The 11,188-nt window shown below is 39.2% G+C and overlaps 1 protein-coding gene across 1 annotated transcript; it reads left to right on the forward strand.

The window, feature by feature from the left end:
• The first annotated feature begins 9,167 nt into the window (after positions 1 to 9,167).
• LOC125476592 (heterogeneous nuclear ribonucleoprotein U-like protein 1) lies at positions 9,168 to 10,879 on the forward strand. Its single transcript, XM_048582864.1, has 3 exons — positions 9,168 to 9,504; positions 9,676 to 10,407; positions 10,824 to 10,879. Exons 1-3 carry the CDS (start codon positions 9,168 to 9,170, stop codon positions 10,877 to 10,879), a joined length of 1,125 nt encoding a protein of 374 aa, XP_048438821.1.
• The last annotated feature ends 309 nt before the right edge of the window (positions 10,880 to 11,188 follow it).

Genomic DNA, 11,188 nt, shown 5'->3' on the forward strand with positions numbered 1-11,188 from the left:
AATTATACACAACTTTTAAATTTTATAAGAATAACAACCAAACTTTTAAATTTTATAATAAATAACAACCAAAACTTGATATAAGGTTTCGTTTGGCAATTCAAACGGTGCTGATTATTTTAGTCGAATAAGATAAATAGTTATCGGATAATACTGATTAAATCAGTCATGGAGTTTGGTGCAATATAAAATTAATGTCCGTATTATTTATATTGTGTTTGATACTGAACTTGATAAAAATAAAAAATAAAGTAAAAAAAGCAAATTTATACCTATTGTATTTTTATCATATACATACCCTTTTTTTCTAGAAAATGTTATTGGCACTCCAAAAATCTTATTCTACACTCCCTCACAAGTGCATTTTTCTTTCCAAATATAATAAGTTTAGAGTGTAAAATGAAATTTTTGGAGTGCCAATAACAATTCCTTTTTTGTTTACAATTTATGATGAGAGCCAAATGAAAAAAAACCCCTAATTTCCTTCGAATCTTATATTTAATTATCTAGAAACCCACTTGCTTTCGATCAAGATCGATTCGTCACCACCATAACCACCTTCAATTTCCTTCAAAGTACCAACTCAAAACCTCCAAATTTTCTGTGCTTGCTCACTCAACAAGCAGAAAATTGTTTTAAACGTGAGTCACTACAGATATGAGGTGAGTTTTTGGAATTCAACCTCCTCGAAACCACCGCCACCATCATGACAAAAACCTAGATAACATCTCTCTGAATTTAGTTCGATCTGCCACGTTGGATGTGTCATATCCCGGCCCGGGGCGGATCACTTCCCGGGCCCGCTCCACTACCGTAGCACGATATTGTCCGCTTTGGGCTTACCATTCCCTCACGGTTTTGTTTTTGGGAACTCACGAGCAACTTCCCAGTGGGTCACCCATCATGGGATTGCTCTAGCCTCCTTCTCGCTTAACTTCGGAGTTCCCATGGAACCCGACGCCAGTGAGCTCCCAAAAGGCCTCGTGCTAGGTAGGGATGGGAATATACATATAAGGATCACTCCCCTGGGCGATGTGGGATGTCACAGGATGTCTGAATAGGGACGCCATGGCTAGGTTTAATTTGCCACCTCTGTTTTCTTTTTGTATGTGCTTGATGTTGATTGGACATGGAGAGGGAGAAAGAGAGAGAAGGAATACTTGGATGACGATTTCGTGATTTGTGACCCAACTAATTATACGAAGGTTTTGGAGAGTATAAAAATTAGTGGGTGTGAGGGGTACAAAATGGTGGGACTGGTTTAATGTATTCGGTGCTTAATCAGTACACCAAACAACTACTACCGTATTATTAAGGTAAACTACCCTTTGACCCCTTGAACTATTACTCCAGTCAGTAGATTCCATCAATTATTTCGTCAAATTCAAAGGAAAATTAGTTTTTCCTTCATCAATTCTTACTTGTCAACTATAACCAACAATGTAATTATGACATGTGAAAACAAAATAATATGTAATGACAATATGACATGGTCTGTTATGTAAAAGTTTGGTTTTTTATGTTTTCTCATTAAGCTATATATTTTTGAATTATTTTGTGTCCATGTGTCAAAATTTTATTGGTGGTTATAGCTGACAAGTAACAATTAATGATGAAATGACTAATTTACCCTTGAATTTGATAGAATTGATTATGCAATCTAACGTCAAGGGGTTATGTGAGATCCCAATAATTTATTACCAAAGAAGAGAATTATTTGGAAACTATTTATCAAAAAGGTCTTTATATGAAGATAGTAGGAATTATTATGAGCTCATGGCATTTTTGAAATACATTTTGGACTCTCTATGATTTCTGAATTTACAATTGGACTAGGAAATTGAGGACAAATGGCATTCATTAAGTGGTTAAGTTTGCCACGTGGTGTTTACTCACCATGCCTACCTAAGGACACTAATCCTATTATTAGCATGTTTAGTGGAAAGTCTGTAGCTTAGGTATTATCGCTTGGTGTTTTTAAAGTGCTTAGTAAGCACTTTAGGGTGATGATTATTGAAGTCTATGTTGATGACTAATGAAGCCTATGGCTAACATGGAATGGTGTAATAGCAAGTGGAGTTGATTGTAAAGAAACTTATAAACCAATGAGAACAACTAGTCTGCCGCCTTATTTATGGTATAAATAGGAGATCATCTCCATTTGTTTTCGAGGGAGAGCTAGCATGCAGTGCATGCTCTGCAGCTCATGTGTGTGTATATATAAGTGTCTATATATATATATTTATAACGATATGTTCGTACGCATACTATATGATATATATGTATGCATATACTTGTATGCATACCTACGCACATACATATAGAAAGAGATTAGAAAATAAAAGAAAGTAGAAGAAATATATGGTGTTAGGAGCTATTAGGGAGCTTCCTCAAGTACGTGGAACTTAACTATTTCGGTAGTGACGTGGATAAGTACGTGAAGCTTAGCTATTCCGGTAGTAACGTGGATAAGTATGTAAAGCTTAGCTATTCCGGTAGTGACGTGGATCTTTGTTTTAGTTTTAGAATCCAGGTGGGGGAAATAAGGCAGACCTTCACAAAAATTTGATTTTATTAAATTTCGTAAAGTGCTATAATATTCTTGATCTTTTTGGTTGATTAATGTGATTGGATAATAATTGGCTAATTGCTTCAGTTAAGTGTTTACTTGTTCTTGGTTATGGAATTAATGCTGGAATGCTATGCGTTGAGAATGTATTGTGATACATGTGAAAGATAAAATGACATTATTTGTGCATCATTCATGTTGATGTGGTTGGAATTTCAGTATTCAGATTGGAAGTATGGAAATGAGGGTAGTTGGAAAAGATCTTTTGTGTAGTTGAATCTATTCATTGTGAAACCAGTTCCACACGAGCTCGATGTGCACATTAGAATAGGATATCAACGGGAATTGTCGATGTGGGTGATTTAGGCTGGAGATCAATGAATTAGATAAGATGACTACCAAAAGGGGTTTATGAACTTGGGATATATCATATGGGGGTTAGTTTATATAATAGAACATTCGAATCACCTCTGTAGGGGTAAAATGCATAGTATGGGACGTGCAGGTCCGCGTGTTTTATTATATAAATTAACGGGGGTAGTTGAAAATTGCATTGCATTCATGCATTATTATCAATAATGATTTGATATTTGGCTATATGATTTCATGACACTTAATTTAATATTGTCAATTTACTGTGATAAGGTTATGTCCCTATTGAGCTGTTAAAGCTCATCCCTCTATTGTTATGCAGGTTTACGAACTAGACATTCAAGAGGGTAGGCAGGATGAGATCAAATTAGATGGGAGTAAAGAAAATTTATTCATTTATTTACTGTAGGTTGCAAAAAATTCTTGATTTGTTTAAGAATCATGAATTATTTTAATAAGAGAAGTTCATTTTTTCAACCCGTGTCAATTTCCTTTTATTTATTGAGCTTTTAACTCACGTTTCAGATTCGGATTCGAGTTTTTATTACCGACCCCGAATTCGGGGCGTGACAGGTTAATTGACTGATTTTAAATAGTTTAGGAGGTTAATTTACCAAAAAAATAGTTTAAGGGGTCAATTTCAACTGGGGTGATAGTTTAGGGGGTCAAACGGCAATTTACCCCGTATTATTAATATTATCTTATCTTTTATACGGCGTGCCCAACGAGAAGTACTAATATACCCTTAAAATCTACAAGAGAGTTCAATATCATATAAACTCATTCTTACTTGAGTACAACTATCCGACCACAATATCTCCATCTATATTCAATCTGCAATATTATCATACTTAATATAACGAAATGACAATAGATTAAAATTGGCATCATTAAACTACACATTATCTGAATGAGCATTGTCATGATAGTCATCAGTGAACTCAAAACTCGCATCTACTATAGTCTCACTAAATTGGGTATTGTCTTGAGGAACTTTAGTTGGTTGCTCATCACCCAAGATGTCATTATTCCCTTGAAATGGCATTGGTGGTGTTTGGAACTGCATGCAATTATTTGTTCATCTTAGGTTCATTTAGAGGATATGTTGAGACATAATGAAATTTTGTTCAAATTTGCATAAAGACTTTCACATACCCAACTAGCCACATCATCATTGTCTATAATTTCCATCATATTATGCAACCTTACGTTGCTCATGCATTCATAATGTACTGAGATTCTAGAGTCCCTAGAATTTAGTCCTTACCATTTTGCTTTAATTGTTGTTTCTATCAACGTGATTGGAAATTTGGAATGCACAGTCTTCATTAGTTCAATACCCTGCATTTCTGTCTATTAAACATTTTGATATTGAGAAGATGGCAAAGGTGTGTCTTATTATTATATGGGTTTTTGTCACAAATAGTCCTTAAAATCGAACCACCTCATCAAGATGATCATTGGAATTGAAAATCGATTTATGTAGTCTCTAAAAAATAGGTGCTGCAAATCAATGTGGTTTTTCCATCACGATTCTGTAAAAAAATTTGTTATATGCTAATATAGCATATAACTGGGTCCCAATTTCTAATTAAATATTGACATGTGAATTAAAAATATTTAAATAATGAAAAAAAAAAATTTGTTAATTAAAAACTTAAAATATAAACAAAGAAAAAAAAAAAAATCCTCTTCTTCCCTTCCTAATTTCAAAAAAGGAAAACTAATTAAAAGAGCTTGAAAACTTTGAGTTTTAATGATAAAGACAAAATAAAGGATCAAGTGAATAATATCATGATTGACTTTTTAGTGTAAAAATATGATTTTTCATTAAGATAAACAGTACAGTGGCTTTTCGTTATAAATCCCTTTCAAAAACCCACAAATTTCAAAGAAAACCGAATTTGAAAAACTCAGAAAAAATTCAAAGGAAACGATCCGTTGGCAGCTTCTTCCATAACTCCTAAGCGCCTATCTTCGCTGGATAAACCGCCAGCAGCTTCTTCATCGGAAGAAGAGGGAAGATGAGGAATCCATACATGGGTCAGATTCAGAACTAGAGAAGCTCTACCTCCGAAGAGCTCGTCTTCAACATTCGTTGCCGAAAAGAAGCCACCACCAATGAAACCGGAATCCTCCGCCGTCAATTCGAAGCCGAAGTCTTCATCGTCTGTTCCGATTTTGATTTCGATGAGGATGAGAATTTGGTGGCGAAGCCAAGTGCTGCCCAATAGCCACCCTGAGCCGAGTCGACGAAAGTTGCACTAACAGCCCCATTGTTGTCACCCACGTCATTAGCTACAACAGCGAGTTCCAACCTATTGCCCCCACCTGAAGATCGCCCACAAATGTGGTTGTGCAGGCATGGTTGTGCTCATGTGGGAGGGATTTTTTTTTTTTTTTTTGGTTTAAGCTTTTAATTATACAAAAATAGAAATTGTTATTTTTTATTTAAATATATTTAATTCATATGTCAATATTTGATTAGGTTTGAGAGACATAGTTATATTCAACATCAATACATAACAGGATTTTTGACAAAATTATGACGAGAATACCACATTGATTTGCGACACCCATTTTTAGGGATTACATTGATTTTCAATTTCAAGATCGTCTTGATAAGGTGAGTTAATTTCAGGGACTAGTCATAAAATTGTTTTTTAGTGTTTCATTCCGTTGACTTCCTTTCTTTGTATTACAAACTTTGTAATGCAGTTATTGACTTGAAGTATTAATTCGGTTGTAGGAGGATCACAAGGTTATTCTAAATGTATATGACCTAAGCCAAAGATTAACTAGCAAATGTCCATAGCTTTCTTAGGGACACCAATTAAAGTGGTAGATTTGTTTGTAAATTCATAATGTTTTGTTAATTTCGTGGTGAAGGCGCTGCAGTCGAATTTATAGTGGTTTTCTAAGTTTCAATTTTTTATTTTATTTTTAATTCTATTAATTCTACTTGGGTGCTTTTTCTGGGTGTTGCAAGAACACCAATGTGTGCATTTATGGGTTTCTAAGTGTCAAATTTTTTTTTTTACTATAGTTTTTCTGGGTGTTGCAAGAACACCAATGGATGCTTTTCTGGGTGCACTTTCATCTACACCTGCCACCGAGCTGGAATTGGTAGGAGGAGGAAGGATGAAGATGGCATCCTCGCGGGCTCGTTAATGTTCTCAAAGGTTTTTACCTTGCATGCTAAAGCCCAACACCCCTCGAGAGCTGAGTACCCTATGACTTTCGTGTTTTATTTGAACGGCATATTAATAAAACACTGTTTGTCAATAAAAATCTAATAAAATTACTGCTATACTCTTTAATCTAAACTACATATTAATAAAACATTATTTGTTAACAAAAAACTAATAAAATTAGAGTAAACTGTTGATTTACCCCCTGAACTTTCACTTAGCTTTCGATTTCCCCTTGAACTTTTCTATTGGAAAATTAAGGACTCAAACTAATTTTTTTAGCCAATTTGCCCCCTACGGTTAGTTTTTCATATATTCCATCCATATTTCTATTAAGTGAGACCATGTGCACAACATGTGAAAGTAGCTAACTCATTTCATTCTTAAAAATAATTAAAAAAACTAAAAATAAATAAAAAAACTAAACTTTCCCTCTATTTTTTCCTGCTAATTCCTATCCTCAATTTTATTTTTCCCTCTCATTCCTATACATGATAAATGACATATGGTATTATTGTCTTCATAAGTAGCTAAGTTAGGTGTAACATCCCGTCCCGGAATTATTAAAACGTACATGGAAATTACAATTTTACCCCTAGTTGTTATTTTTACGTGTAGTTTTGTGTTGTGTGGTGTGTAGGACCACACACACACACACTCCTACACCTCGTCTCACTCCCCCGGGATTCCCTCATTTCCTGTCTCTTCCCTGTCTCTCTCTCACTCTCCCCGAGTTCTTCTTCTTCTTCCTTCTGCAAACACACGGACACACACACAAATCTACTCAAACCTTCACCAATCGAGAAACCAAGACCACCATCGTGTTCGTGGAGCTGAGAGAAGTCCAGTGGTGCCATTTCCAGGTAAGAACTTTGACGTTTTCACGTCGATATCGCTTTGGCCGATTTGAACACTGTTCATGCACAATTAATCTAGCTTGTTTTGGGAGATTCTAAGCTTGTAGTTGTGTTTGTGAGGTTCCCAGGAGCTTGGGAGTGGTTCGTTGGGTGAATTTGGACGTCGGGATTGTCCTGTGCAAAGTTGGCCGAACTTGGATCGTTGTTGTAGGTGAGATTTCATGGTTTTTAGGCCTTAAAACTAGTCTAACGTTGTTCTACTAGTCCTAGGCTTCATTTTGGTATAAAGAACGTGAAATTTGGTTGAAAAACGAAGGAGAAAACAAAGTTTGAAAAATTCCCAGTTTTCCGGCGACGGCGCCGGCGACGGCGGCGGCGCCGGCGACGGCGACTGGCCGGAGAAGGAAGGGGAATATTCCGTTAAGTTTAACGGAATATTCCTAACGGCAGTGACGGCGTCAGTTAGGGAATATTCCGTCAGGTTAACGGAATATTCCTGACGGCGTCAGTTGACGCCGTCAGTGTGCAGTGCACGTGACTGCGCGTGGGGGCGCGTGGGTCAGTGACTGTTCAGGCGCGTGGGGGCGCGTGCGTGGTCCAAAAATTATTTTAAAAATATGGGTGTGATCCTGAGGTTGTGTAGATCACGTTGGTATATTCAATTGTCCAATTTGAGCAATGTATGAGAAGTTATTACGAGAAGTTGCTTAGGTGCTTTTAAATTAATGTTTTCGTAACTTTGTTGCGTATAGGTGATTCGTTTCCCGAGGACGAACGTTCACATTCGAGGCAGGGGGGCTACGACCCTTCTAATTACCAGTGAGTGGGCTTTTGTTTTCCGTATATACCTATATACATTTATATTCCCAGAAATTAAATAGAAAAGGTTATTTGAGTTATGCCATGCACTTTATTATTATTACTTATGCATCATCACATGCATTAGTAGCGGCATACATATAAATAAATGTGTATTTGGTGCTGTGGACGCACAGGTAAGTGCCAGGTAAGCGGTATTCATGTTGTTATGCAATAGTAATTTGAGATGTTTAGAGAGCTCATAATCTGCACCCCCGGTGTTAGTGCTCCCGCCCAGGGCCAGGGCACAGTCCTTCACGTGATGTTCACCAGCACCACACGCTCGCCTTGGATCCAAGTTAGGTGCAAGCCTTGTCGGACAGACTACATTAGGTGGTTCCGACTCGTAGGTGACCCGCGATTATTCGCACAGTCTTCACGTGATCGTAGCACTAGAGCGTATATATTACACCCAGTCCTGTCGGACAGACTACATTAGGTGGTTCCGACTCGTGTGCAGATTCAGATGTTGAGTTGAGATTGGAGCTCTATATGCAGCGATACATGTCACGTTAGGTGACTCCCGGCTGCCAGTTTATATGTGATTGATGTGAATTTATATGTGATTGATGTGAATTACGCTTGAGCATTTACATTTGATTATGAGATTCTGTTGTGTCATATTCTCAAGCATGAATGGCATATTGTGAGCATAAATGGCATATGTGGAGCATGATTGACATATCTATACATACGTATATATGTTCATTTTCTGGGAAGTATACAGGTTTTACGGCGAGGGGTTAGAATGTATTTTGTTAAAGAGTTTTCAAAGAGCTTTGTTTTTGCCCACTCACGCTTTTGTTTTTGCGCCCCTCCAGGTTCTAGTGGTCTAGCAAGTTCAGTGGTTTATCCCAGAGGGCGTCCCGGCATTTCTGACAGACACTCACCATTGTAGGGTCACCTTCGGGTGTAAATACATCGTATCTTTTCCTTTTGGACTGTTGTAGACTTGCTCTGAATTGTGTCTCACATACACTAGTACTTTGTATGCTTTTAGGTTTTTAATTATTCGTACTTTTATATTACTATCTTAATAGCTTCCGCACGCGCACATGGTTACGTCACCTTCGTGTGACGGCCAGCATGCCCTGATCTCGGTCGGGGTGTGTCAGCTTGGTATCAGAGCCTAGGTTTGGCAGTCCTGTGTCTTTGTGAGTATTCTAATAGTTGGTGTCTTCTGTCAGAATCATGCCGCCTCGTCGGGAACCACGTCGCTCAGATGAGCCTAGTTTCCCTGATCTTACTCAGTTGGGGGAAGTGATTGCTACAGCCCTTCAAACAGTGATGCGCCCTCCCCAGAGGACTCCTCTGGAGACTATGTATAATTTGAAGTTGGATGAGTTTAAAGGTAACGAGGGTCACGAAGGTGCAGAACGTTGGTTGGAACACATAGAGAAGACTTTCCGTGTGTTACATAACCAGGGGAACCTTCCTATGGAAAGGTGGGTTGAGACAACGTCATGGTTTCTGGAGATGGAGTCTGCCGCTTGGTGGGAGCAAGAACTTCGTATGTTGACTCCAGCTCAGAGGACCGATTGGAATGTTTTCAAGGACGTGTTTCAAAGGAGATTTGTACCCCCTGAGTATATCGACCGTAAGAAACAGGAATTCACTGAGTTGAAACAGCGAAAGATGACGGCTAACGAGTATTATCGTAAGTTCACTGATTTGTCTCGTTACTATCCTGATGTCGCTGGTAATCCGGCGGAGATGCTTCGTCGTTTTCGCTTGGGCACTAAGAAGAAATGACGTTCTATGGTAACTACTACTCACTGTGAGTCCTACCAGGAGTTCTATGAAATATTGTTGAGGGTTGAGGACTCAGAGAATATGTCAAGTGATAGTGACGAAGAGAAAAACGGTAATCAGAAGAAAGACGACAAAGGAAAAGGTCAAACATCGCTGGGGCCTCGCCAAACTCAGAACTTTAAAAGGGGTGGTGCAAGTTCAAGTTCGTCTAGTGGTGGTTTTAGTGCCTCTGGACAAGGACGCGGAGGTAGGTTTTATGGAGGTGCTCGAGGCCAGAGACAAGGTGATGGTGGCCGAAACCGACTCCCATTTTGCCGTAGATGTAATAACCGACATTTCGGCGAATGTAGGCGTGGCAACGGTGCTTGTTTCACGTGTGGGCAGATGGGACATATAGCTGTGAATTGTCCCCAGGGTCAGCAGCAGAAGCCGCAGCAGACCTTTATGCCGCCACCTGCACCGATTCGGCAAATCCAAGGTCCGAGTAATTATGGTCAAGCAGGTAGAGGTGGTGCCTATCATTATCAGGGTGATGCTGTTCCCTATGCCCCGGGACCGTATCAGTACCCCCAGGAACCGTATTCACAAGGTGGTTATCCCCCGTATCCCAGCAACTACATGCCGTATCCTCCAGCTCCTACAGGTGGTTCTCAGTGGTACCAAGGAGGACAATATCAGCAGAGTGAGAATGCCACTAGTAGTGCAGGATCTTCGAGACAGATGGGTCAGCCCAGTCAGGGGCGTGGAGCTCAAGGTCGCGGTGTTCATGCGAGCAGAGGTCGCGGTGGACGACAGCAGGGCCAGGGGCGTATTCACAATATTTCCCTGCAGGATGCTCAGAACAACCCGGATCTAATTATGGGTACGTTAAATATTCTTGGTTATTTTGCTAGAGTCTTAATTGATTGTGGAGCTACACATTCCGTTATTTCTCATACATTTGCTCAAGTAACGCAACCTCGCCCCACACCTCTAGGGTACGATTTAGAATTCGCTATGCCTAGAGGAGAGAGATGTGTTGTAGATTGTATGTACCCAGGATGTCCAGTGATAGTAGAAGGTGTTGTTATGCCCGCTGATCTTATCCCGTTAGATATTGTCGATTTTGATGTGATTTTGGGCACAGATTGGTTGCACTTCTATCGTGCCAACATTGATTGTTACGGGAAAGTAGTTACGTTTCACCGTCCTGGATTACCTGAGGTTACTTTTGTGGGTGAGCAGAGTGGGGTAAGACACGGCGTTATATCGGCTTTGCGAGCGAAGAAGATGTTGTCTAAAGGTTGTCAGGGGTATCTAGCTCATGTGGTGCTAGAGGAGACCGTTCCTAGCAGAAGTGAGGATGTGAGAGTGGTTAGACACTTCCCTGATGTTTTTCCTGAGGATTTACCGGGTTTACCCCCAGATCGAGATGTGGAGTTCAATGTTGAGTTGCTTCCAGGTACTAATCCTATTTCTTTAACTCCTTATCGTATGGCTCCTGCTGAGTTAAGGGAATTAAAAGTGCAATTACAGGAATTAGTGGATAAGGGATTCATTCAGCCTAGTACTTCACCTTGGGGCGCTCCAGTGTTGTTTGTGAGAAAGAA

Source organism: the organism of the source record quoted next, unplaced genomic scaffold (assembly GCF_019419815.1).
Source record: "Pyrus x bretschneideri cultivar Hongxiangsu unplaced genomic scaffold, Pyrus_bretschneideri_v1 Contig199, whole genome shotgun sequence".
Lineage (NCBI taxonomy): Eukaryota > Viridiplantae > Streptophyta > Magnoliopsida > Rosales > Rosaceae > Pyrus > Pyrus x bretschneideri.

Bases quoted from the DNA above. Each gene is read 5' to 3' on its own strand.
- LOC125476592 (XM_048582864.1), top strand. From the start codon at position 9,168: ATGTATAATTTGAAGTTGGATGAGTTTAAAGGTAACGAGGGTCACGAA. The intron at 9,505-9,675 runs GTAAGTTCACTG...TTGAGGACTCAG, and splicing joins GACGGCTAACGAGTATTATC to AGAATATGTCAAGTGATAGT. The intron at 10,408-10,823 runs GTATTCACAATA...GTGGGTGAGCAG, and splicing joins ACGACAGCAGGGCCAGGGGC to AGTGGGGTAAGACACGGCGT.